At 60.0% G+C, this 27,700-nt stretch overlaps 1 protein-coding gene across 1 annotated transcript; it reads right to left on the reverse strand.

Moving 5' to 3' along the window:
• Positions 1–425: 425 nt before the first annotated feature.
• On the reverse strand, positions 426–17,440 carry LOC122379740 (serine/threonine-protein kinase Sgk1-like). The gene is made up of 9 exons (XM_043362151.1): positions 17,014–17,440; positions 12,067–12,138; positions 8,104–8,301; positions 6,889–7,043; positions 6,294–6,404; positions 5,761–5,856; positions 3,647–3,738; positions 2,285–2,660; positions 426–2,018 (listed from the first exon to the last, which is right to left on the reverse strand). The coding sequence occupies exons 1-9, from the start codon at positions 17,231–17,233 to the stop codon at positions 1,416–1,418; spliced, it is 1,923 nt and encodes a 640-aa protein (XP_043218086.1). The 5' UTR covers positions 17,234–17,440; the 3' UTR covers positions 426–1,415.
• Between the last annotated feature and the right edge of the window lie 10,260 nt (positions 17,441–27,700).

The following is a 27,700-nucleotide window of genomic DNA, read 5'->3' on the forward strand; positions in this document are numbered from 1 at the left end:
ATTCGGACACCCTACAGCCTGCCCACTCCACCGAGCGTCACAGTACGCCACCCAGCGTGACGGATTGCATGGCGTGTTGTGCCATGGAGATGCGCGTTACGCTCTAGTGGGAACGTACCGCTAGTTGGGAGCTGAAACCGGGCTGGGGGAGGTGCACCTAATGCCCGGGTGATGAGTCTGGTCTGAGAGGTTCAGTGAGTACAGCGGGCCGCCTGCTCCACTTTTGTGCTCCCCCGTCCGCATCATAATAGTGTGCAGCCAACACGCCGTCTGTCGTGTGTTTCGCCGTGACGCTAATGGAGTGATTCCTGAAAGCAGTAGGTTGTATTGCAAGTAACTTTTGCATTCGTCGTATCGGCTCGATTCAAATTTCTTTCGTTCGCAGGCGTAGTCATAACGATGCTTATCCCATTGACACAAGTGGATACTTTGTGGTATAATATATATTCTTTAAAAATATGTACAATCTAGCTAGGTCATCGGGCCGGGTCCCCGCTGGGCTGTAGTCACAGCCACCAGCCACGGCGCCTCACCGGAAAATTGCACAAATCATGAGCCGACTGTCTGCGGGACCCGCCGGGTGGCCGCGGGGCCCGTTAGCCAGGCCCGCGTCCCACTCTTCGCCGGGCCCACGGAGCCCTGCCCGGACCCCGCCGGCGACCCGGTGTGGCCCGGCCGAGCCGAACGCACGCCCACACGCACGCACGCACGCATACACCGAACCGCGCGCCGTTTGCACACGCCCGGGACCATACCCATAAATAGCATATCTCTCTGCAAAACACGAACATGGACCAACACACGGAATCGACAAAACGGCTAGAGCATTGGTAATAAATATAGCTGTCCTCTGGCTGCGCCGGCGCTGCCGGTCTGGTCGGAGTCGGTTACAGGACAACACCGGACTCTGACCACTGGGCCGAATACCCGACCTTCTGACTGACTGACTCACTGACTCACTGACTGACTCACTGACTCGCTGACGACTGACTGAATAGACTTTGAGGCACAGTCTCACATAATTCGCTCGCGATTTGTGGCTTTGCGCGCACCCGCGTTAAAAATACATGTCATACGAAAGCTCGCGGTATTGTAATTTACCTAGAGGTCTGATTCCTCGGCCAGTCCACGGGGCGTACTGGCGAGGGCCGCGGCTAGCACGGCTCGGCAATGATCCCCCAGGGTGCGCGCCATATATCGGTAACTACCAAACAGTTGCTGTGGCAGCACAGGAACGTGAACACTTCGTAAAGATCTCATAAAACTTGTCAACATTCACAACAGAACAGAAGGTTGGTTCGCCCGCGGCGCCGCCGCGACCCTCACCCGTAGCCCGCCAGCGCCAGCCGACTGTAGCGGCGGCTGACGGCACTGTTTGTACTGGATCTGGCCACCAGGGGCGCTGCGGTCGCTCGTCAGTGGAGACCGGCCGGCCGGGGCCGCGGCGACTGCAGCGAGCTGAAAGGGGGCAGCGGCGGCAGCGGCGGCAGTGCGGTCTGCACCACCACGCGCCGCTCCACGGCCGCCTGCAGGAACCTGCGCTGCTTCTTGGGCGGCAGCGCGTCAGTCGGCCAGTCGGCGTCAGCAGCGTCAAAGTCGAGTCGACGCTGACACGAGAGGTGTCGTTTCTGGCCACGAGGCGCGGCGATCACCTCGATCACCTCGATGTCAGAGTCGGAGTCCTCTCGGATGGGGCTGGGGGAGCGAGGGTGGGGCGGCAGGAGGGCCGAGGACACCCACTCCTCTTCCACCTCCTCTTCCATGCCCTCCTCGTCGTCCTCAGTCTCCTCCTCTCGGGACTGGCCGGCGCCGCAGGCGCTGTCCGGACTGACGGGGCTGGCCGGCAGCGTCAGCAGACTGGCCACCTCGTCCAGCGGCGTGCCCGGCTCCGTCTCCCACTGGGCGTCATCGTCTTCCACGACGGCACCCTCGGGGACCAGGTGCCGGGTGTCAGCCGGCACGGCCAGCTCCAGGTCCGAGTCGTACCAGCCCAGCTCGCTGCTGCAGTACGGGTAGTTCTGTGGAACAAGACAAACAGTCGGTCAGCGAAATGTAGCCGTAAAAGTCGGAGATAACACGGAGAGAGATCGGTAAAGCCTTCAGTGCCAGGAAGTGGCTCCCGAGTGTGAGGATAACTGCCAAACTGTCCAGCTACGGTAATCGTTCACAGTTAAGCCATGGCAATGTGACAGCAATCTAACCGCGCTTCCTGAAAACAGTCGCCCAACCCGTCGGGCCAACTTTCTACGGACGGTGTTGTCACAAGTCGCCAGCGACCTCTCACCTTGTATTTGGCCGGGTTGTCGTAGCCAGTGCCGGCGCCCTTGTCTCTCCTCTCCTTTTTCTGCGAGGGCACTCCGGAGAAGGCGGACGGCAGGCGGCGCGCCGAGTCGTCTGCCGGGAGCTCGCGCACCACGCGCCGGATGTCGAACGGCGGATCGTCGTGCCGGCCAGAGGCGATAGCCGGCCAGTCGAGCGGCGCGAAGAAGGCGTGGTTGGGCAGCTCGGCAGCCGTGGGTCGGTCGGCCGGCCGGCGCTGCAGCAGCGTCTGCACCATGTTCAGCGCCGAGAGCACCAGCGGTCGCTCGTGCCACAGCAGCACGCCCAGCTTCTCCTCAACGTACGAGTGGGGCAGCTCCACCGGATCGTGCAGGATTGAGCTGAAAAAGAGAGAGACGAGCGGTCAGATCTCGGCCGGGGCGGGGTTCGCGGAAATTCCTGACAGGGTGACAGGCGGTGCCGGGGCGGGCCCAGGCGGGGTAGAGCGGTGGAAAATGTGAAGGGCGCGAGCTGTGCGTGTCGATAGAGCTGCACGACCGGTCGCGCGACTTGGCTGGCACTTCCAGCTGCCACGCCGGAATCCTTTCACTTTCGGAGTTGGAAAGAGAGAGGGGGCGGCTCGGAACGAGGCCAGTGGGTCAGGCTTGCGACAGCGCGCGCTCCGACCGACGCGATTCGATTTCAGCTTGCAGGTCAGACGGCCTGCACCAATTGACTGGTCAGCAACAGACGCCGCAACAACTGAGCTGCAGTTTCTATCGCTTTTCCCAGGTAATGAGTTTCTCCGGGCCGAGCTTAGCTATTTCACGACAGCATGCATGGCGGTATGCTGACGCGCTAGTTGACATTTGCATGCCGCCTCGGGAACAATTTGAAATATGTTCTATCTTGAGCCGCTCATGATTTACGGTATCAAAAATAGGCCTCTAGCTCGGCCACTGTGAATTTAACCTTTAGACAGATAGGTACTGTGCAAACCGCGCTGTAGTTTGTTCACGCTATGACCGGCACAGGGCAGCGGAAGTACACAGCACAGCGCTGGTGAGGTCGCTCCACCCGCAGCCGTCGGTGACGGTCGGCTCGATAGCTCGGCCGCCGTGCCAGCATCGATTGTCCGCCGTCGCCGGCGACACAGCGTTCAGCGTAAGTCCGACGGAAACCCACCGACGGAAACCCTCCGAGCCTTAGGTCAGGGAGAATCCCCGGGCACCCAGTAAAAACACAGAGTATTTAACGACAGCTGTAAGCCCCCATCTCGCCCACATGAACACCCTCTGGCGCTATTATAGCCAGCGCCGGAGCGTTTCTACGCAGAAGGCGTTTGAGGCGTCACAAGCGAACAGATGCGTAGATCAGTTGAACTTACTGTTCCAGATCGATGAGCTGACGTCCGCGGAAGGGCAGCTGGCCCACGATCAGTTCGTAGGCGATCACGCCCAGACCCCACATGTCGGCCTCCTGTGAACAGACGGGTCAAGGTCAGGTCACATCGCTGCGCACTACGGCACGTGTCGATTTATATATGCAGCTCCGCGCGGCGTGGTGGCTGCTCGATGGCGTGGCGGGAGGAGATAATTTAGTGGCCCACATCGAAGCGCCCGGCGCAATTTGTTGTGATAATGGTGTATGTGATCGAAATAGCTGCACTGATGTACGATCATGAGCACCTAGTTGGAGCTGATTTTATGCTGGTTCAGCATTTCTACAGAGGTTTCTAGCTTACGGCTCGTTCGATCTATTCGTTTTATCTGTGGACCTGTGTCGGCGCTGTGAAAGTGTCCGCCGAGACGCGTCTTTGTGCCGCCGTGAGGCGGCGCATTTCTCCTGTTCTGGCGATGTCACGTGTGCGTTGTCCCCGTTCGGGGGGGGGGGCAGCGTTCGTCGGCTGGCGGCGGTCGTCGGACGGGGTCAGGGCGAGGGCGGGGGCGGGGGCGGCGGGCAGAGGCACGTGGCCGGGACGACGCGGCCTGGCAGCCCCATCGATCCGTCCCGCAGCGAGTGCGTGTGGCCGATCGGTGACCCGAGGTCGTCGGACGACCCGGCGACGACGCCGACTGCGTGGACACATACACAGTCCCTCCCCCACAGATTGGGGATAAACCGAACGGATGGGTAAAGCCAGACCCAACGGGACATCCCCTTTAACCTCCCCTGGAGCACCGCTGATGTTAATCATCCCGAGGACCGCCAGAGAGCGTTCAGCGCCTCGCTTCCCACCGGTCCGGCGCCGTTTCGAGGCCGCATGGCGCCCCTTTGACCGGCTGCCGGTCAGGAGAGCCGGTCGCCGGTCATCAGATAGCCACCAGCTGGCAGCGCGCCCGGACTGTCCTCGGACAGACCAGGCCTCGGGCCGACCAAGCGGAAGGCCTCCCGTCCATACCACGGCTGCGCGCCGTGCCGCCGGCCGGGCCAAGCTCGGCTGGTCGGGAGAGCCGGCCGGCAGCTCGTCGCCATTACCGAGCGGCGGCTTTCACTTTCCAGCGCGGCCGCCCCCGCCGCGGCGCCGGACCGACGCGGTGGGGGTCGGTGGGGAGGGGAGGGGTTGGAAGAGCTCCGGCGGGCAGAGCGCAGCATATGGTGCAGGAGAGTCACCGTCGAGCTCCGTGCCGCTCCGTCGCCAGCCCCGAGCGAGCTCCGCCGCAGGTATGGGGCAACCGGCTGCGACACAGTGACCCAATTCCTGGGCGGCGCTGCCGACGGCCACGCAGCCCCCCCCCCCCCGTTCCACCCCCGCCGGTGCTGACCTCCGCTGCTGAGTTAGGGCCGACCCTGTGCCGCTCGCTATCAGCCCGACCACACCACAGCCCGAGTGACTGCTCGGTGAGACACGCAGATTTCACCACGCCCTGCGACCGACCAGGACTCCCAGGGAGTTACGGTCGACCCACGCGAGCCGCAGAGGGACCAACTACGACGCACCGGCTGTGTGCGCCGCCGCGTCGGCACCACGCAGCCAGTCGTGTGATTTGATACAGTCGACCGGGTGCTGCGATATATCTCCGCACAAGCGATAAATTACTCTCCTCCCTGACCGGTGGCGGGTTACGCGGAATCTGGTCAATCATATGATCGTTATAAATGCCGAGAAGACGCGGCAGCGCAATGCCTAGGTCGAGGTGTGTGCCTGACGCGTGTTTTTGCGTTCGCTCACGTGTGATAACGTCGCATGTGGTGCGGAGGTTTCTCGTAAACCATCCGCCGCAGCGCAGAGCCGCCTCCCACGACTGTGTTCGACGCCTGCCTTCGACGGAGCGCGAGCCTGTGTTGTGTAACTTGTCTGTGTGTCTGTGTGTCGTGTGTGTCTCTGCGCCCTCCGTGCCCTTGTCAGCTATTCTGTGGTCCGTCTCAGGCATCTGGTGTGCGCTCTGTCAGAGTCCAGACGCTGTCGCGGCCCTGACGGGTCCGCGACCGACCCTGGTCGACGCGCGGAGTGCGGAGTTGTCCCTGTGCCCTCCCGACACACCCCTGCCGGGTACTCACATAGCTGTACTGGGTCGCCGGTCCATGCGCTCCGTTTGAGCGGATCACCTCCGGGGCCATGTAGTCGGGCGTGCCCGTCTTGCCGGTGATGTGAGCCTGAGGACAGAGGGAGCGACCGTGAGACGATGAACACGCCAAACTCGTGCACTTCGCACCGGGCCGTGCTGGTGGCGCCGGGCCGCAGCACAAACCTGGATGTGCGCGACATTTACCGAGACGAGAGCTCAAGGCCAGGCGCCAGTCACGACATGCTTGTTGTTGTGCTCGACGCTCGTAGCGAGCCACAAACTAGCGGACTGCTTTAAATGCACAAAGCGCTGCGCTCGACCACTAAATGTGAAGGCTGGTACAAAGTTCATTTCAAAGCTGGCCGAGGAAATAAGTGGCCACCAGCGGCGAAACAAAAAACATCTTGGCAAACAGGCTCTCGGCGTCCCTGACTAAACGCAATCCCACCCGGCGCCAATTGTGTCCAGTTTTTTGTGCGTCTGAGGCGCAGGGTGACGAAAACGCGTCTCTCGCCGTTCACTTACCGACTCTCCGATCTCGAAGTGACGCGACAGGCCGAAATCGGCTAGCCGGATATGGCCGTCACCGGACACGAGGATGTTCTCCAGCTTCAGATCTCTGTACAGGATCCGGTTCTGTAAACCAGCGCAGAGAGGCATCGTCAGTCGCTAATCACACCGGACCGTCGATCGGGAGAGGGGTGGGGTAGAGTGAGAGAGGGGAGAGAGAGAGGAACCCAGGGCACCGGGTCACTCTCTGACGTCAAACGGCGCCGCAAGAAAGCTTGGCAGGCCGGTGTTGCAGCAGCCGAGTTTCGACGGCCTTGCATTCCAACCGGTGGACAGCGGCGAGGGCAACTGCTCTATCTCGGCACCTTGGCTCGCTCTCACCCTCTGCCTCCCATCCCTCTCTCTCTCTCCCTCCTCGGTACGTTGTAGCTCAGGTTCTCGGTTACATCAGCCCATGCAGTGGCCCTGTCCCGTCAGCCGAAATCGGGTCCCGTGCTTTTTAAATACCCCGTCTATGCTTTCTGCAATGGCTGGGTATACTGATGAGGGGCAGTGGAGGTTCTCACCCCGGATAGACTGGGTTCTCACCCCATGTGTACTGGATTCTCACCTCGTGCAGACAGTGGAGCGCCACGGTGAGCTCGGCCAGGATGAGTCGCACCCGCTCCACGTACTGGGGGTAGGCCAGCACAAACATTTTGCGCAGGTAGCCGGGCCGTTTGCCGGGCCCGGCCAGTGAGAAGAGGTCCCGTCCGATGGCATACGCTGTAACAGAAGAAAAAACATGTCAGCTGGGGTGTCGGGGTGGTGTATAAACACACCAAACGGCGCAGGGCTATCGTCAGATGTCAGCCGGATCCACGTCCTGGTTGATCGACTCTGACCGGCCTCCACCCCTACTTCCCTGTTCCCTCCCCTTCCCCTCGGTCCCCTGGTCTGCAGGCGCCCGCCTGGCATTTAACCGCTCGCCGCCAAGGCCGCGCGGCCGGCCGGCGGTCGGCCGGCCACCGATCACGACACCCTCGGCCGACCGGCGACCGTCAACCGTCGGTCAATCGTCCCCGCCGACGACAGAGACCATTGTCCAGCGTCGGCGCGACAAGGTCGAGCCGCACGCGCCCGGCCGGTGCCGGCTGCCGCCCGTCACCCGTCACCGGACGGCGCCCGGTGGGTGACGCCGACCGATTTCCCCGGCTCGGAGAGAGGCACAGCTGCTGGCTGTCAGTCGAGCACGCTCCGGTGCGCCGCGCTCTGCCCTGCCGAGCGGCGCCAGCAGCCGGCCCGCCGGGGACGCCCGCTCGCCGACGCCAGGTACCCAGCCCGCTCGATGGCCGGGTCAAGGCCGGCCGCCGTGTTTTCCAGCTGTTTTTCGTCGGCGCCGATGCTCGGCAGAGCCGGCGCTCTTTGTGGCAGCTCCACAAAGACGGAGTTCCAGGACGGCGCGCTCGTCGAATAACTACAGCGCATTCCCAGCACTGCTCCCCCCTCCCTCCCTCCCTCCCCTGTCGCAAGAAACGAATCGCTTAGTGCGCTGTTAATCCGCGCTCAGCGCAATGAAAGCTGGTGAGCGTTGCGCTTTGGGATCTAACCAATTCAGCCGGCTCGTTTTGTCGAGCGACTCGCCAGCTGGCGCGGTGTGCCTGCTGCCGGGAGCTCATGCCAGTCATGCACACCAGACAAACGCTGCACCGAGCCACCGAGGAAAAACAAATAAACCGGAGGGCGCGGCGCTCGGCGGCGTGGGCTACTCGCCAGTGGCAGCCACCAGCTGGGGAGTCCTGGGAGTACACCGAGTCACAATACGAGTCACGAGCCATATACTCACGGAGGGCGAGGAAGGCGCGAGGCGGAGAGGCCGTGAAGAAGGCATAGGCCAGGTCGGTGGTGTACGGCAGACCGCGCAGTCGGGGCAGGATGTCGCGCTCGACCAGCGCGGCGCGACTCAGACTGCTGATCTTGAGCGCGTAGCGGGCACCCTGGTCACGGCCCCGCCGCTTTTCCACCAGCACCACGCTGCCGTAGCCTGAAAACGAGGGAGCCATCGGTTACATAAGTGTATCGGGGCGGGACGGAAAATCCAATCATAGGTAACAATTGACTAAAAATGTGCACAAAAAAACTTTGAGTTGGTGGAAATAATTGGTAGTTAAATACATTGGCATTAGAAGTGTTAACTTTTGTTTCAAAACATCACGAGTTGTAAAAAAAATAACTAGCGATTTATCTGCCATCGAGCATGAGTGGATAAAGCCTCTCTGAGCCTAATCCGCTGCCCGGACCACAAACAGTTTCCCCACAAACTATGCCATAAATCCCGTCTCGACTAGTTTCTCGCCGGCGGCGTCAAACGCTCCCAGTCGCCGGACCGCTATCCTTCGGCGCCGCAACTGGGCGCAGCTCGCCGCGCTGCCCATTGTTCCGGTGAAGGCCGGCCGGCAGCGCGGCGCGGCAGTCGCCGTGACAGCCGCCCGACCGGAGGCGGCCTTCAGTGTCCCGATAGCGGCACGCACCGCCCGAGCGACGGACCAAGCGGCGGAGCGGCGGCCCTGACCGAGCTGCGTACCGCCGCACCGCCGCGGAAGGGGTCACGACGGACCCGAGTGGGACTGGAGGTCACCTGAGCACTTCCTCGGGTTCCTCGAAACGGGATTTCGAGACTAGACCGGTCAGTTTCGTCCTCACAACTGAGGACACCTTATTGTCAGAACTGTCTCCTTGTTGGATGAAATTTGTGTATTTTATGCGACACACCCCATCGGTTTCGACGATCTACACAGAAGCAGGAGCTCAGCGCGTCGCAACACGCACGGCACGGCGTCCGTCGACGAAAGCGGAGCGCTGAGCGCGGCGAAAGCGCCTCGCTGGAAAGTCGGCCGCTCGCGCGCGGCGCGCCGATATGTGTTTCTGTGTCAGCGGTTGCGCCATCTAGCGACTGGCGGCGCGGCGACCCTGGTGGGAACTTGACCCACTTGGGTCGGCCGCCACCGGCCCGAGTGGGCGGCGCAGTAAAAGGCGGCGGCGGCTCCGCGCGCGTTTCCATCCGTGTGATGTAACCGCGCGCCGCCGAAGGCTGGTGCTGGGTGCCGCCCCGCCCGTCAGTTTACCCGTCCTGCAGGCCCCGGTCCGGCACCGACCACAGGAGCGCAGCTGAGTCGCGCGGGAACCCACTTTCTCGGCTCAGCGCCGTCCGCAATCCCGTCACAGAGAATGTTCCATTTTTACTGAAGCCGTCCTGTCGTGGGAACGTCCCGGCAATGCCCGTACTACATTGAATTCACTGTACGGTGGGGAGACCCAGGCGCGCACGGGCTGTCCTCTCGGCCTCTCGCCTGTCCCCGCGGAGCCCCCTGCTGCGCAGTGGCCGCTGTACCGCCGCCGACAGCTCTGAGCGAGGCGTCAGCACGTGCCGAGGCCCGGGCGGCAGATCGCCGCACCGGTTAGCGGGCCGGGCGGCCAGGAACGGCGCAGTGGAGACGAACAACGGTTTGGCTGAGCGAGGCCAGGTGTGGGACATGCAGGAGGGTCGGGACAGTGGAGAGCGGACCCGCTGAGTTCGAGCGGCTGCCGGAGAAACCGGCGGTGAACCCAGATCGGTCTGACAGACCGGTCAGACAGCTGTCCCACACCGGCCGACCCAGGCTCGCCCGACAGGTGTCTGCTGCAGGTGTCGCCATGCCCCACATGCCGCATTGCATAGCCGACCTGCACGGCGGCGCGCCGAGTCTGAGCCCGCTCCGACCCGTCTCAGTAATCCGATTCCTCTCTCTCTCCCGGCATGTCGCCGAGTGCCGCCCGGCCGACCTCCGGCGAATTCCCTTCACCCACACACGCGCCGTCGCCGTGCGGACAGAGACCGGTCACCGACGCCAATCGACCCGAGCGGTGGCGGCCTTGGTGGCCGGCTGCGAGACGCGTGTCCCCGCCCCGCCGCGCTGACGTCACTGTGACGCACACGCACAGCAGCGCGTGGCGCCGCGCCCGGCCGCCGTAGAGGTCAAGCACTGCGCCGACGGCGGCGGCGCTGTTGCCGTGCGAGACGCAGGGTAAATCCCGGAGGACTGGTGATCGCCGATTGCTGATCACCCGAGCACCGCCCCGGGGCAGGCGGTCACGGTCTCCGGGTGCCCCCGGCCGGGGAGTGGTCGATGTGATGCTACAGGACGCCGGACGGGGCGCCGGTGAACCGCTGTCGCCGCCGGCAGCGATACCGTTACACCGGAAAAGCCGCGCACGCCGCACGCCGGGCGTTCTGCACAACGCGCCTTGCACAATGGCCCGCCGTCCAGCGTGCCTTGCGGGATGGAAAGATTTTCCTCTGAAGCTGCGGCTCGATCGAACGGTTTCCGATACAGGAATATTCCACAAGGCCGCGCTGTTTGGTGGCGGGTGATGCCTGTGGTTAGACGTCAGTCGTCATCAATAAAACCCGACCCTGCAGTGTATCTAAAATTCCGACAGTCGCGAATAAGCATCTGTGCCGATTAACAAAGACGACTGCTGAATAGCGCCCTCTCGGTGGGAAAGCCTGTCAGGTCGACTGGCTATCGAATGCCACTGCCGTCTCATCGCAGGACGTATTTTCCACTCTCTCTACTGAGTGTGGCGGCCGGTCGGTCGGTCCCAACTCAGAGGAAAACAGAGCGCGACAGGAGGGGACCGAGCCGCGCTGCCTGTGTCGATCGGCGGTCCGTCAGCCGGCGGCCGGCGCTGCACGGCTTCCCGCTGCAGTAGGACGCCCCAGTGCGCCGTGAACCCGATACACTGGGGGCAGAAGGGCCGCTCGGAATGCCGGAAACGGCGGGGTCGCCGACTGGCCAGGTGGCCGGTGTAGCGGGGCGGTCAGTGCACCCGCTCAGTGCCGCCCAGCCTCCGCGCGGCACCGGCGCCGTTTCCGGAGGGCGGCGGTGCGCCCGTCGCGCCACTGAGCTCGTTGTCTCTCACGGCGGAGAGCGGCGCGCCGCGACTCGGGGCGGAAACGCACTGCGTCCGGGCGGCCCTGGCGGGCACCGATCGGGCATTTCCGGCCGCCGCGCGCGCCGTGACGGCCGCCCGGCCGGGGCGGGGGCGGGGGCGGCTGGGAGAGCACCGTCTGCACACCGCCGCCAGCGGGGCGGGGCAGGTAGATAGCGTGTCGTGGTGCGGGCCGGACCTTGACGCTGCGGCGGGCAGGCCGGCGCGCCCCGACCCGAGGCAGGATAGCTCACCATCCAGACCGGATCTGCAGGAGGCGCTCCGGTCTACAAACGTCACTCCGGAACGGGAGGCCCCTCGACCGGCCGCGCTGACTGCCCAATACAGCAAGGGGTTCCCCGCCTATCGGCGCCGCGCCGGGCGAAAGGAAGCCGCTCGAGTCATCGGTTCAAGCCCTGTGCGGTTATCGGGGAGCCCCGAGGTCACTGAGCCACAGAGTGACCCTCCCGAGGCTCCCGACACCATTTCCAATCCTACTTGTCCACATTACTAGCGCCTGTACCCGCGTCAGACGGCCGCAGTAAGCTGTCTTTGAGCTGTCTTTGGGCTGTCTGTGAGCTGTCTGTGAGCTGTCTGTGAGCTATCTGTGAGCGTCGGTCGGTGAGCGGCCGGTAAGCGGTCGCGGCCGTCGACCCCGCTCGCTCGGTCTGCCACTGGTCCAGCTGATAACCGGCCTGTCCTCGACCGACGCCAGCCGGCCGCGCCGCCGCTGTGGCCGAGTCGCAGAACGCTAACACGCCTGCAGAGTGGCCCGGCCAGCGAACTTCGTAGAACGAGGCCGCGCGTCCGATTCACGCTACAGTGCTACAGTACTCACCTCCGGAGCCGAGCTTCTTGATAAAGCTGAAGCAGTCGAGAGATGTGCAGTCACCGGCCTGATGACGCAGTTCTGAAACAAAACAACAACACGTCAGTGGTGCGTCATAATGCGTCATAACGCGTCAAGGTGCAAACAGATGACGTAACACTGACCTCGAGTGTCCCGCACCCTCCCCAAACCTCCGCGGGTAATCCATGGCCATCGCGGCGGTACCTCGGCTGCAGAGTGGGACTGGGGTGGACCGACAGCGGCCGACCACACAAAGACGACCCGCGGCCACCGACCGGCCTGTTTGGCTCGACGTATCGGCGGCGACCGGCCGCTGGCGCCGCAGTCAGGGGCACGGGCGTCGGACAAAGGCGGACAGGCGCGCGCCACGGGCCGGACGAACGGCCTTGTCGGCCGTTGGCAGCGGCGCGGCGCCGACCGCACGGGGATCAGCGCGCTGGGGACAAACAGCTTGCAGGGACGGCGCCGGCCGGCGCGGCGCACTCGACCGGCTCAGTGAATTGAGGCGCACAGACCGGCCCCGGCGCCGACCGTATCAGTTTTTGTGGGCGAGGACACAAGATGAGCTACCGCATCTACGACCGGCTCGGTTTTGTTTGTGTAGCGCGGCTTTTTCGCGGTGCGTCTGATAAAGAGCGGCTTTGTTTTCCTCCGCTGTGTTTACGCCTGTGAGCCAGATTGCCCACAGATACTGTCCGTAATCCGCGGCCAACTGACGATCGCGGATCACTAAACGGTGCCGAAACACACGCCAGCTGATTGCACAAACGCCATTGGGAGATACCATCTCGCGGCCCAGAAGCCGACTAGGGCTATTGCACGTTAGGTATATGTTTGACAGTCTGGTCTCCAATGTATGCTAATTCACTCTGCAGGCTTATCCAAAGCCACGGCGTAACAAGCGCCTGTCGCGTTGGATATCTCCTCACAAACCTAAACAAGGTTTCCCAAACCCTCTGTCGAAACTGCCTTATCGGTTTGCACAAGACCATGAACAATACGATGGCAAATGAGCGACTGTGTGTTTCGGCCGTCCGGCCAGGGTCTCGGCGATTATCGTGCGATCGCCGTTTGCAGAGTCAACGGTACAGCAGCGGGGAGCGGACCGACGCTCCGGTCGTTGGTCTCGAGCCTCTGCACACCGCACATTAGCTCACTGTGAGAACACCGAAACGGTGACCTATCACGAGACAGTCTCCACACTTGAGCGCAATGACCCGACCGAAACCTATCCCTCCCAGATGCCGGACATGAAGTAACATTTCCGCGTCGCCCACTGGTGACCTGCGCTCGAAATACGCTCCGTCTCGCACTCTGTCGCCGAGAATAGCCCGGGGCACGCCAGTTATAGCCGTGCTCTCGGTACGGCCGGTGCCGTGCTGGAAATAGCTCGGCCGCCGCTTGTCGCGCTCCCCGTGACGTCACTCGAGGTCAGACGTCATCGTCGGAGGTGGCCGGAACAGAGCGGGGTGACGTCACCACGGCGGAATACGGTGGCGTGGCTCGGTGCGCCGGTGTGGGTGGAGGTGGGTGGGAGGGACTGTGACGTACGGGGTGGATGTTGGAGGCGTGCTCTGTGCTGGGCGGAGAGGAAAGGGCAGTGTGCAGGTGGGAGGACCGAGTCTGTCCGTCGGAGCGCGCTCGGCGGCAGGTGGTGGATGCAGGTGCCGTCGGCCGGCGCCGCCGCCGACACCGCGCACCTGCGGGCCGTACCAGACCGTACTGCGGGCAGGTGGGCCCTCTCTGCCGAGCCACCGCTTTGTCCCAGACCCGGCAGCACCCTCAGCGGCGCTCCATACCCGGTAAACAGCGTACCGAGACTCATCTGCCGCCTGCACACAGCAGCCAGCGGCGCGTGGAGCGAGCGTCCGCTCTCTGCCACACGCGCGCCGCCGTCATATAGGTCACAATGGACTCAGCGGCGGCGCGTTTCACAAGGCCCGCCGCTCGCGCTGTGGTGAAACGCCGGCTTCTCCGCGGTCCGGTGCGCCGCCGAGCCGAGGCCGGAGTCGAGCGGCCTCTGCGCCAGTCCAAATAACGGTGTGCGACGGCAGCCCCGCGGCGCCGGCGGCCGTCCTGCAAACGGTGTACGCTGGGCTCTGTACACAGGTTGAGCGGGCGCTTTTTGTCCGCACGGCCCCGCCAGCTGACGGAAGCTTATTGATTGTTCGCGGGATGTGTTACAGGATTCAGGAAGCCCGCGGTGACATGCTGGTTGAGGTAGAGTCAGTTGCAGCGGGAGGCCGTATTATTGTGAGCTGCCACCGGTCGACCTCCCTTTCCATCCACGCGCGGCCTCCGATGCGGCTCAGTTCCGCTCGGCAGCACCAAAACAGAGCAGCGCGCCCAGTACTGCGCGTGGCCTTCCTCGGAGCGCAGACCTCCACCCGGAAGGGTTCGCTTCCGCACGCGCGGCGGCGGCGGCGGCGCGGCCTCCCGACCGAACCAACACTTTCATGGCCGGCGAGCGAGCGAGCGGCGGCGCCGGCCGTGACCCAGTTCAAACATCGGTCGGTCGGGGACGGCCCACCCCCGCCGCCGCCGCCGCCGCCGCCGCCCGCACCTTTCCCGTGCGTGTGCACGGCGCGCCGTTTTTCCGGACCGTCAGCGCTCGTCGGCGGCGGCGGATCATAGCGGTGCTCGCTGGTTTGGTTCCGCCTCCGGCCGCCGGGCGGCGCTCAGGTCAATATCGTCGCGGCGCACAAGCTGCCTGGAATGATGACGCTACCAACGACGCCCTTTCACAAGAATCAGGCGGCTGGCTGTCCGCCGAAAGCCGGACCGTTGATCCTGCATCGTTAGGTTCTAGAATCGGACGGAACTCCCGGCGCTGGGGCTGGCCCACCGTCGAAACGTCAGCGCCCGTGCCGAGCCGGGAAAATCAGCGGTACTTTCCCAACAAGGGAGTTTACCGGTACTAGTCATCATCCGACCCGAGCGCAAGTCACCAATGCCATCACTATTGACTTCTGATCAATACACCAGTTAATCGTACCATCCCATCTTTGCTTTCACGGGTTGGGTGAATAGGTTTCCGAGCGTGATCATATGCCGGTCGTACATATAACGTTCACGCCATTTTCACAGCCAATTACTAATCTCTGAGTTGTGTGGCGGCCAGCGGCAGCTGGTGTTTCTCGCTCGTGAGTGCCAATGAGTGGGTCGGTATCGTGAAATGGGGCGCAGCGGGACGGAGGTATTCACGGGGCTCGTGCGCAGCGCGGCGCCAGGTGCAGTGAAGCGGTGCGCGCTGGGGCCTGTCGGCGGGGAGGTAACGGGCCGAGCCACCGAGGAGGAGGCGGGAGCAGCGGGATGGCGTCCGACCGCGCCGAGCGTGACCAGAGTGGAGCCCGGCGCTGTCGCTAAGCGACTCAAACCGGACCGACTGGCGCCCCATTGATTGACACCAGCCTACCGTTCACAGACCCGGCGAGCACAGACCGGCAATACCTCACACCCGCAGACCCGTCTACAGACCGGACAGAGTGGACATTAGTCACGGACTCAGTCGCGCTCACGGCAGCCGTGAAGCCCGAGAGAAATCCCTCGGCGGGTCGGCCGAGCCGGCCGTGCAATCGATGCTCGCCCGATCGATGGGACTCATCTCTGGCAGCGGGGCAAGCCACGGGTCTCAGGTGGGGAGAATGGTCCTCAGTGGACCAGTGGACCACAGACCACGGACCAGCGGCGGCGGGTCGAGCCACCGGGACCGGCCCATCTGGTCCGCCGGCGGCCGGTGTCGCCACAGAAACTAACGGTGACTGGCAGAACGCGCGGCGTCGGACACGATTCCGGCCTCTCCGGCCTCTCCCGGTGGCACGCAGTGGCGGCGTGAGACGGTATCGGCGGCAGGGAGAGCGGGCGACCTCCCTGGCGCGCTGGGACCCCCGGGGGGACGGCTACTCGGAGAGAGAGGGGAGGGCGCGGCGCGGGGGTGGAGTGGGCAGCGCACGTCTCGCCGGAGGTCAGAGGGCTCCTGGCGCCGCCGTCTGGTCTCCGCGACCAGACGGCGGGCTCGGGACTGTCTGGCGGCAGGCTCGACTCTCAGACAGCAGCTGCGTGGGCCGTCGGCGCTGTCTGCCCGGTTGACAGCCAGCCGGCAGCCGCCGGGCAACAGACTGCACAGTTGCCGTGGGGACGGAGCGCCCTGTCAGGTGCCCCCTCTCGGCCTCTCTAGCTCACAGTAGGCCGCCGAGCCGATATACCGTTTATCGCATCAGCTGTAACCTTGCACTCGCTTACAAATCCCCGTGGTAGCCATCAACGCTCGAACATATGGCCATCTCACCCACAGTAGCTTACATGGCGGCGTTTGTACATACATAGCCGTATCTCAGTCCTGGCCACTGTTTTGTGAACGTGCTGCGCGGCGCTCTCCCGGCGAGCTCGCCGAGCGACGTGACACGCTCCGGCGCTTGGAGAGAGCCCACAGAAACGAAAGCAGCCGCGTGCCAGAAAGAATGAAAGGAAGTGCGCGGCGCCACGGCGCTGGCTGGCCGCTCGCTGCTGACCTAGATTGAGCTGGCGGCGGACCGGCCGGCCGGCCGACCGGTGCTGGCTGCTCTGGTGACCAGCTTGTGCAGGCCAGGCCCCCACCGGTCCTGCCAGACCAGCCAGCTTGACCTGCTGCCGCGTCTGTGTATGTGGGACAGCCGGCCGCACACGGAGCCAAGTCAAACGGTTGGCTGGCATGTCCGGGCTCCGAGCCGGCGCGGGTGGAGGCTCGCCGGCCGCCCCCGCCCCCGCCCCGCCGCCTGACACCACCGCCGCCCCCGCAACCCACCCACCTCGCGCGAACATATGGGACACCGGGGACAGACCCACCAACATATGGCACAGGTGTAACAACACTGTATGAAGTTTATATACCGCAGACAACACCAAACAAGGCTCGGCGATGCACAATGAAAAATTGAAATGTTACACGGTACTCACCGGTCTGGGCTCCACACTGGCAGGTCTGTCCGGACTCGACGGACGCATCCGAGCGGGGACTGCTCGGACATGACTCGAAGCCGCTCTCCTTGTCAGTGGGCTTCTCTCGCAGCGCTGGCTTGCCGCGGGGAGTGTGTCGGCGACCCACGGCACGGCGCACAGATGTAGTCAGCGAGTCCTGGCCGGCTGGCCGAGAGATGGGGCACTGGATGCGCGACATGGCTCGGCGGACACTAGTCACTGTCCTCTCCGGGTGAGCACTGTCAGCGCGCAGACAGTCCGTCTGTCCTGGCCCGCACACCGCCACGGCACGACCGTCCTGTTCCCCGCCTCGACGCCTACTAACCGATCAGCTGTTCGGCCGACGGAGAACCACCTGACGGCGCGGGGCTCGGGATGCCGGCCGGCCCGCGGACGACCGCCGGCGGACACGCGAGCCGCGCAGCCACGCGCCGCTCCGCAGCGCCGTGCAACGTCGTTCGAGGTCAGCGCGGGGTATCCGGACCGGCCCTGCAGTGGGGGTCACCGCCCACCGGCGTCCGCAACAGCAGCCAAACGGGCGGCACGCACTCACGCAGCGGGCTCAAGGCGCGTGGCGCTTGGGCAAGGTTTGTGCGGAGGTGTAACCGTTGAGGGACAAGCACTACGTTGGGTGTTGCGGGGGCAAAAAACACAGCTGAAACCAGCCCCAACCAGAGCAGAGTTGCCAGCTGCAGCTGCCTGTGTTGGCAGCCGCAGCACGCGCTTCATGTTGCAGGTTTTGCAGAGTGGTACAGCGTTCAGGGTGTTGCCAGTAGTGGTGTCAACAAAGTCGATTGTCGGGATCAATAGGCGGTCGGTCAGGGCAGGGCAGGGCAGGGTGGGGAACGGCTACAGACACTGATACACTCACCGCGGCGCGATTGTTGAAGGCCGGGACCAGGCGATAAAGGAATCGGACGGGGGTGAACCGCTGATTTCACCGCTGCAAATCGTGACCAAATATGGATTTGGTGGGAGCGATAGTATGCATCGGTAGCCGTGTATCCACTTTTCGGTCTCCGGCAAGATTCCCACGTAAAAAATATGCAATATATATTCTGCTAACATATCACCAAGTAACGATTGTATATCCATCGTATTGAATGTCAAATTATTCAAATCTGCATTGAAACATCTTCCAATGAGCCGTTTTCCCTGTATTCATTTTCCCCGTAGCAATGCAGTTACGAGACGGTCGTGCGGTACAGCCTATCTTCAGGCGCTTACCCCTGGCGCCATCTATTGACGGGAATGTAAGTAAGCTCTCGTTGTCGCTATCACTTTTGTGTAACGAAAAAAGCGCAAAAGGAAAAAATAACCTGTTTGAATACAACATCAAATTAAATGTTTATGCGTTAGATTCTATCGCAAAGCATTCCAAGAGGCAATTCTCAACGAAAATGTTTTTTTTTTGTCAGTCGTACCTAGGCGCGAAATGTTTTTTTTTTTTTGTCAGTCCTATCAGTATGGTGTAGGCGCGAAATATGTTGTCATTCGAAGCGTTTTATTAATATTTTTGTCCTTGTCTTTATTCCATTACACACTTGGGTGTGTTTCTTTTATGCCTTTTTCTGCAAACAAATCTGATTGAAAATGCATGAAATTTAGGTAGGTATTGCAACTACATTTACAGCATAAAAATATTTTCAAAAGGACAATGAAGGAAAGTGAAGTAAATGTAGGTATGCATACCACATGAACCTGGAAAATCAGAAGATATTTGCATACACTGCCGCATGAAGCCATTGAGCATTTGGCCAATTTACATTTCTCCCCTGTCCGTCTCCGCGTTCCTAACGATGTGTGCTGACCACTAGCCACTCCGTTGGAGCCACATCCTGGATACATTCGACCACCAGGACTAGGAAGATGTTCGCGACAGGCGAGCGGACCGCCGAGCTGCCATTTTCCGCGTGCGGCACGGCGCGCGGCGAGCCCCGACAGGGACCTTGGAGTGAGCGGCGCGGGCCCAGCCCCGTGCTGGCAGACGCCGTGTGACTAACACCAACCACATCCAGGAGCTGACGAGGGTCACACCGCCGCGGCTGCCAGCGCTCGGCCCTCTGAGTCACGCTGTTCGCCAAACCCGGCCTCCGGAAAACGACCGTAGCAGCCCGCGCCGTCCGAATTTAATTCATAGCTCGTCGGCGGTGTCGTGATTATCCTTCTCGACGGCACGTCGGTGTCTTTGTGCTCGGCCGAGGACGGAAGGTGGTTTGAGAAGTTTTGTGGTCAGCGGGAGGCGCGCTTGAGTGTCTGCAGAGAGATAAGATTTCGTCCTTGCTCTGAGCATTGTGCGATGGTATAACTGCGTATGACAACAGTGGATGATTGTTATAAGGGGTGGGCAGAACGAACGGAATAAAAACTCATCAGTCCTGTTTTACTCCACGTGCGCACTTAAAAACTTCCCGGATGAACAACGATTCATCATCAACATTAGAACGCAATTCTAGGGACGCAAACAAATAGGTGCATGCGTACTTGGACTTTGATTTGACGATCGTACCGTACTGTGCGGCGCAAATTGTCTCATTACCGGGATCATCCAACCTGGTTCTTACGCAGTGAGCACTGAACGTCGGACAAAATCAGACGCAGTCGGGCGTCATGGAAGACCCTGTTCGCTCCTAAGCGCAGGGACGCTTAATTTTCACGATAGCATTATACAGTCTGCTGAAAGGCGCAGTTTTATACATAATTTGCTGCTCATTTTGATATACTGGACCTCATCTTATCTTTTTGTACAAGGGCAGCGTCTAACATGAAAAGAAAGGAACGGTCCAGAAATATCTGCGAAACAGGCCGATGTCTCTGAATTGTTTTGATCCCGCCTACTGAATTCCTGTCATTCTCTGCCGGTCGGGGACCCGCAAATGGCGGGGATTTTCGTCAGTCGGCCGTCATCCACTCGGTTGTCCTCCGGGAATGTCCATCCGGTCACGTCACCGCCGAGGCCGACTCTCAGAACCCGTGCGCGTCGGCAAACACAAACACAGTGGCGCCGGACCGGACCGGAGCAGACGGCCGGCTGAGGCGTATGTTGTGCGACGCTGACCTCTCGCTGCCGTTAGTTAGGGCGGGGGCGGGGGGACGGGGGGGGCGTCATCGTCCTGCGCATCCGTTCGCCGGCTGGTACCGGACCGCGCTCACGCTGCAGGTCACCTGTTCGACCGGCGCGCCCGGCGTCGGCGCGTGCCGTCATGACGTCACGCTCGTCGGCCGGTGACGTCACGCCGAGCGGCACACGCGCCGGCGCTGGGCGTTGCGTCACTGGAGCGGGCCGGTTGCGTCACCTGGTGCGGCGCGTCAACAGGCCGGCAGAATCTGGTCCGGGGCCGGATACCGGCGTCAGCGTCACGGCTGCAGATCGGCGAGCCCTCCCGATCATTGCCGCCGCCTGTGGAGCCTGCCGGTGCACTCGCACTGCAGTGTTGCACAGCGGGCCAGATGACCCGGGAGCTCAGAGAACTGTATGTACACAGACCGGCCGGAGCGGCCGGGCCGGCCCGGCGCGACAGGCGCTGTCGACGCAGGCCAGATGATCACCGCGATAGGCCGCACAGAACGTGACAGTGACGGTGACAGTCAGCTCACCGTGACGGGGGTGTCACGAACTGCGTCACACCCCGCTGGGCCGTAACAGGGTGTGACTCACCCTCAGAAGGTGTCTGCTGACCTGACCTGGTTTGGACACCCCGCTGAGGCCGGCCGCGCCACGGCGGAATCTGACCTGGCCTTGGCCGCCTGCGATGGCCACAGCGCCGTGAGGTCTGCTGAGGTTGGCACATCGATGGGCGTATTAGTCATATATCATTAGACACGATCAACAGATAATCAAAGGATTCGTCAGACGTGTAGGTACCGAGCGTCTGTCCCGAATCGCGGTCTTATCGTGCGGTTTCAACACGTCAGTGCCTGCGGTGGTTCATGCCGATCTGTACTTCACCGCCGGTGGCTTGCACCATGTGTTGTGAGCCGGACATCAGTTCACATTTCTGTGCACATAAGTGGTCAGATAACGAGGCGGGCCGCCGCGATGTTAGCATGCCGGCAGGGATGACGCTCCTAGCTACCAACATTCCACAAGCACACAATGGCACGTAACCTGCGACAACGCTCATGCCTGCGGCACAAAGCCACCAAATTCCTCCGGGATCATCCGTTTCATTATCTGGAACCTTTTGTCACACCATACCTTTGCTAGGATGTTATACGATAAAGCCAGCAGCAGCTGAAGCTTTCTTCATTTTCGAAAACGGTTCGCCGAAGTGCAGGCGCGATTGTAGGTCAGTTACAAACACTGAGTTCTTATGAAGTCGGATTATACAGATAAGCTTCTCGAGAGTCGGATATCTCTCTGTGGGCTCTAACAAGCCACCCATGCAGCTAGAGTGTAAGACCGCTGTGCTTTGTGAGGTATAGGGACAACTTTTTCTGGCGTACGTCGTGATGAAACTGATCGATATGACCGGTGGTAAATAAGGTCAGTGCATTTAACTACCTGCTGACATATAGGCTAGCCAAGCAGAACGTCCGACTGGGCTATTAACGGAATTGTATTTCTCTGAAATAAACACTGAAAAGTTAGCTGGGCTGGGCAATTGCAGGACTTTGAAAACAGGAATACCTAAAACATTGGTAGTTGTATTAATTCAGCAATACGACCGCTCGATGCTAAACTTGCATAGTGTGACTGTGTTGTGTTTTGTGTGCTCAGATAAAATGATTTCTTCAAGTTGGCCATTTGTCGGGCAGACGTTCCTCCAGGGCGATTTCCTCAATATCCACCAGTTCAGCCTATAAGTAGTTATCCGATACATTAGGCTCTATGATTTATACAGCTATACATAACGACGCGCTGGATGAGTTATGAGCCTTGCAGAAGCTTCATGAATGCATTGATTTGGACGCACACCACAGCGCCATTCCAACCTATAGCTGTCTAGCGGTCGGTGCGATGACGTCGGAGCTATTGATGATTGGGATGACGTGCGCTTCTTGCAGCAAGACTGGTCACATTTTCTTTATCTCATCATTTGATCGCTGTTTGTTTTCGTCCGAGGAATGACGTCATAGAACATCGCTGCCCAAAATCGCAGTGATATTCTGGTGTGTTCGTATTAGCGCAAAACTATCAACGCCTACAATTTGACGAGCGTGCTGGGGTTGGTATAAAATTTGACGGCAGTGAATGATATGCGGTTGGCCATTACGGGCACCATTTGCTGAGATTTGGCACCGTAAGAATTGAGATTATATTGAGTTTATGAAATGTAGTATGTTATTTAAGAAAAACAGAGGGGGGTCTCTACATACACTTAACCTTGAGTACAGATACCTTAAATACAAGAACAACAAACAAGAACGGTTATGGGGACGGGGTCAACGAACAATATCAACTATTCAGAAAGGAAATCCAATCATGAAACAGGCTCTTATTCGTGATTAAACTAATTTCTGGGAAGTCACTCTTAACTTGCTTTCACTGAACAAGCAAATCATCGAACATTGATCCCTCACTGAAGCAAGTTATGACTCTTAGCAACTGTGCCACGACCCTCACGGTGGATCCTTCAAATCCAGCCTCGTGTTTCTAGCAGATACAAGCTACACGCCAAGTTACCGGGCAACAGGACTATTTTCACAGACCGTGGGCGAGGTTATTAGCAGCGTGACAAGAACCGTTAATTATCGACAGCTTGCGGGCCCGAGAGGAAATCTGCCTTGACTTTGGTGTAGAAGGGAAGCCCCCATCGAGCTATAGGATGGTTGGGGTACTTACATTTTATTGACGCTCGAGTGCAAGTACGGTCAGTATATGGTATGTCCAAAGATACTAGATAGGCAATGCACACATACAAACATATAAGCGATACACATTACTGTATGCACTTAAGTTTCCGACGCGCACTATCCCCGACCGTCAAATTCTCCACGGTCATTTATATAACGTCTCGTACACACCACAAACAGGACTAACACGATATGCGGCCTTCAAATAGGAATCACCTCACTGAAAGTAAACCAACAACACAAACAAAGACACGCTCAAAGGCAGCACAAAAACATACAACGCAGTTACATGGCCTAATCAGTGCAAACTGCAAACAACATGATGTCCCGCGTCGCACAGAACCTCACAGGTAACCTGGTTTCGTTTCCCTACCGCGGTTACAGCTTTATTCGGCGGTCCTCAGTGGGCCGGCATTATTGACACCGCAGGGCCCATGAGCGCGGCGCTATCAGCAGTCGGCTGGCTCTGAGTGGGACAGTTTTTACAGGTGTCTGCCCGGCCGGCCGCGACAAAGGCCCCCGCCGAGCCAGCGCTGCACCGCGCCGCGCCGTCCGCAGTCGATGAGCGGCGGCCGGCGGTTTTTCCGCCCCTGTGTGCGGATGGGGCACGAGTCCATCTGGCTCGGTGGCGCATCGGGCCTCTGTGTGGCCGAACTGCTAAAAACGCGCCCAAAAACCGGCCCAGATCGAGGACGGCGGCGCAAGAAGTGCAAGAAGGGGGTGGGGCGATCGACCTGGCGAGGTCACTGGGGCGCTCGGCTGCCAGCACGCCACTCGCAAGGGGGTCGCTCGATGCCCGGTCGACCCCCTCCCTGCCCGGCTCCCCAGGCCGTGACCCACTGGTCTTAGCCGGCGGACAGAAACGGGAAGGGGGAGGGGGAACGTGCGTCATCGAGTTATCCATCACTCAGCCGATAGCGCTCGGACGGGAACGGCACCGGAGGCCTCTGTCCGGCCGGACAAAAATGCCCGGCCCGAGCCCCGGCAGCCAAGGCGCTGCCACACGCTGTCACCCGGCGTCTGATGCGCGCCACCTGGGGCTCAACTAGAGCTCGGGGTCTGACCGAGTCAGCGCGGAGGGTGAGTTTTCCCGTGCCGGCCCGGCCCGGATGTCCGGGAGCGTATACTGGGCCGGCGCGGGGCCGGAGCGCCGCGCGGCGGCCCGGTTCGGCCCGGCCCGGTCCGCCGCAGCCGCCTCCCGGACCCACCAGGAAATGGGCCAACACTCGGAAAGCAGTCACGGCATATTTAGCACGGCACAATATCCAGCGAAAGGAACGGCGCTACGATACTCTGAAACAATGGGCCGCTTTCCGAATATTGTCTTGGGTAAGAAGTCTGATGTTTTCTAGCGCCAATGGCAATAATTGTGACATTTCTTGTTATACAAGTGGTGATACCTAGGTGGCCAGTGGTAACAGGTACCCACCGAGTCTTTTTAATTAAACTCATTCAGTTCGGCACAAAGGCTTGACGGGTGTGACTGGTGATTTCCCTAAGGTGTTTGCCAGGCTGTCTGCACCGTCACACGATTATCTTCGCCGCTATGTATGAGGCTGCTTATGACGTAAGTGCTCAAATCATGGAGGGCTAAGCACTGAACATTCGCTGGCACCGGTTGCACCTGTGCCTGAGTCAAACAAAAACATGACATCCACGCCGCCACTTTTTCGTCGGTGGTTCCATTGCCCACTGACACACAATGCACAGATCTCCTAACGACAGAGTCTGGGTGACCTAATGGTCCCTGGAACCGAGCTATGGGGTGTTTGCCCCGAACGCTGCCAGAGCCCAGTAAAACCCTTCACTGGCACGTAAATCCCGACAAAGCTCCACGGCCGGCTCTGCTGGAAACTTTGCAAGTCAGCGGTCCGGCTGAATCGTGGGCGTCGCTGTAGGACAGCAATGCCAGAGCTGTTCTCTGTTCAGTGCTATCAGTGTTGACAAATGATCTGAGAGTACACTGTACAGAGAACTCTGTAAGTGTAGTATCTGGAAGTCTCCAGTTTAGTCTTTGGAGAGATGTGTTATTGCACCTCTTGTATTTGTGCTGTTTGCCAGTAATTCAAACTGTTTGGCTGCTAGGTATTGATCAGGGAAAGCGAGATGTGCTGAAACTTCTCGACTCATCTCAAAGGACTGCCTGCGTATGGGTATTCCTGCCTTGACTGCGTTTGTCCGTATATTGATTTTCGGCAGCCACAGCGTCACAGCCTGCAATCAGAGAGGTAGGTGGCGGCGCCTGTGTGTAGGTGGCGGTGCCAATTTGTTTGGCCCTCTCAGACGCAGAAATGATGCAACCCTCGTCGCACGGCGTCACAACATCTGTAGGAATAAAACGGCAATTGTCGATGTCAGAGGCCACGTTGCTTCTGAAAGAAATGATTAATTGGCTTGCCACATGATTGTCTTTGCTATTTAATTGGTGCAGTGGTGTTGGAGAAAGTAACCAATCGCAAAAAAGTAGGTAAAAATAGATCATATATCGTTCAACTGTGCAATCCACACATCCTCCGATGGGCTGCCGCATGACGCATCGCGACTCGCGGTCCTATTTATTGCAGGCAACTTGAAGCAAATTTAGGCAACTTATTTAGACAAGTTAGAAGAAAGTGTATAATACATAAAGCTAAGTTAAACAATAACTGCAGTGAAAGTGTTTGCCGACTGTACTGAACAGCTAGAGTCCTGCATGGGCTGCCGTCCGCTTCAAAGCCTGGGTGGCAACAGATCGGCGCTGAATCCACCGTTCGCCGACTTCCTTCCCCATTAGAAACCGGTCACGGCCGCCGCTCGGTCGAGGTCGACTGTGCTGAGCCCTGCAGGTGAGCGGCACATTGCACACTCGGCTCAGCAGAGCGGGCTGCAGCCCGGCTCGGCGTGCCGGGGCGTAACGTGATGCAACAGAGCAGCGGGCCCGGTCGACCTGTCGACTGCTCAGCGCCGCCGCCGCCGCAGCCGCCGCCGGTGGTACCTCCGACAGACAGAGTGGGACCTTTGGCGAGACGGTGCACAAGAGAGAAATGCATGAATGGGATAAATATGTTCCGAAGCATAAGGATAACATTGTTTTCTTTTGGACGATGTCGGAGTCTTGCTGTGCCTAATGGGGAGCGGAACGGTGAGGACCAGCGCGAGTCATATACCTTGGGAAACTAGGTCAGCAACAGCCACCGAGCTCTCGACGGGCTGCAGTGCGGCCTGCGGACGACCGATTTCGAGCCATTGCAGCACAGCTGTCAGAGGCTGAAAGATCGTCAGGCCAGCCCAGCGACTGATATGCGCTCACCGCGCTCACCGTCTCAGAATGCACGCACTGCTGCGGTGGCGGAGCATGAGCGGTATACTTATGTTTATATATAATATATAAACATTCCAGGTATACCGGGAAGTCATCTATCACCTGTCCCTGCGCAGTACCTGCGTGGTCGGAGCTCAAACAATCAGAGCCAGAAGTCGGAATTCAATGCCCATATTGCCGGCTTTTCGAGTCAGTTTCCGTACCGTGTGCGTCATAAAATAGACAGGTTGCAAACTGTCAGTATGTAGTTTCCACATTAGGCGTTACATAAAATTGCCTGTGGCCATTACTTGCGGTCTGCGTGGTATGGGATGAGCCATATGGCAGCAGACTCTGTGCAATCTATGCAGGAAGTTCGATGCACGAGACGCGCACACTGGTGGAATTATACCGGCATAGGTACTGAACAGAAAACTCGAGTCGAACTTATAATGTCGATCATGAAATAGCATAAAACCATGCGGTAGAATAGCTACCGTATGTCTACATATATTGGGCTGTTTAACTGGATCTATGTTTTTTGTTTGTGTAGGTATGGACAATAAACAAGCCGAAATGTTAGGTGTATTTAGTCCTCGAGAAGCTATAGCTGTCATATAAGTATGATCGGACTCCGCTCCAGCCAGCTTGCTACCCGCCGGGCAACGTTTCACATGGACTGTTTTCTGACGAAAAACTCGCACATCGCATTGGTGGGCGCAGTGACACAAATATTTGTACGAGCCAACAGCGGCTAATTGATAAGAATCAGCTATTGGTAAAGAATGGGAACTGGGAAGCTTCAATAGAATGCGTGTGCCGGCTGGTGAATGGAAAGCATCAAAACAATCCGACTTTGGGAGAGGCCCGGGCAACTTTGGCTAACAGATAATGAAGGGTTTCCCGGGCTGGCATAAGTGGAACGATTCAATTTTATGACTGTTTTAGGGGCACGTTCCACGGTAAAATGTAGAGCAGAGGTTTTACACTGTTTCAGAATTAATAAAGAAATAACCAGCGCTTCTCAGATGGTTTGACATTTTCAGATAACACAACAAGCTTCGAGAAAAGTTGATGGCTGGTCGCTTGTTTGGCGTCTCGAATGCTACCTCGTATACCGTTGTCGGCGTCTGCCGTGAGCGAGGTCCCGGTGATTTTAGCACCTCCGGGAACACTGGGCTGCGCCCGCTCCGGTCCCGTTCCATCACCAATGACGTCATGAATGGCATCGGTGACGTCACGCAGCGGGGCCAGCTGGCGGGGCGCCGCCGTCGGAAGGTGGCCACCTCACCGGAAGCAGTCAGCGTCGGCCGGGCGAGGTCAGAGTGGTGCTGATCCGTCGGCTGATCGGCTCCTCCCGGCCATCAGCTGAGACGAACGGCGGCGGGCGGGGCAGGTGGGACCCCCCCCCCCCCCCTCCACTCGCCGTAGCCGGATCGCCCACGCCCTCAGGTGGCCGGGCCGGTGCGGGGCTCGCCCCGCCCGCCGCCGTGGCCTTGATACCGTGGCAGTGGCGGCGGCTCCGGTCTGGCAGCGCCTCGAACGAACGCTTCAATCGCCAGGCCGTGAGGAATGTATTTCACAAGCCGA

Source organism: Amphibalanus amphitrite, unplaced genomic scaffold, assembly GCF_019059575.1.
Source record: "Amphibalanus amphitrite isolate SeventyFive unplaced genomic scaffold, NRLGWU_Aamphi_draft 000083F_arrow, whole genome shotgun sequence".
NCBI lineage: Eukaryota > Metazoa > Arthropoda > Thecostraca > Balanomorpha > Balanidae > Amphibalanus > Amphibalanus amphitrite.

Bases quoted from the DNA above. Each gene is read 5' to 3' on its own strand.
- LOC122379740 (XM_043362151.1), bottom strand. From the start codon at position 17,233: ATGTCGCGCATCCAGTGCCCCATCTCTCGGCCAGCCGGCCAGGACTCG. The intron at 6,405-6,888 runs GTGAGAATCCAG...GCTGGTTTACAG, and splicing joins CGCTCCACTGTCTGCACGAG to AACCGGATCCTGTACAGAGA. The intron at 3,739-5,760 runs GTGAGTACCCGG...GTCTGTTCACAG, and splicing joins CGGCGACCCAGTACAGCTAT to GAGGCCGACATGTGGGGTCT.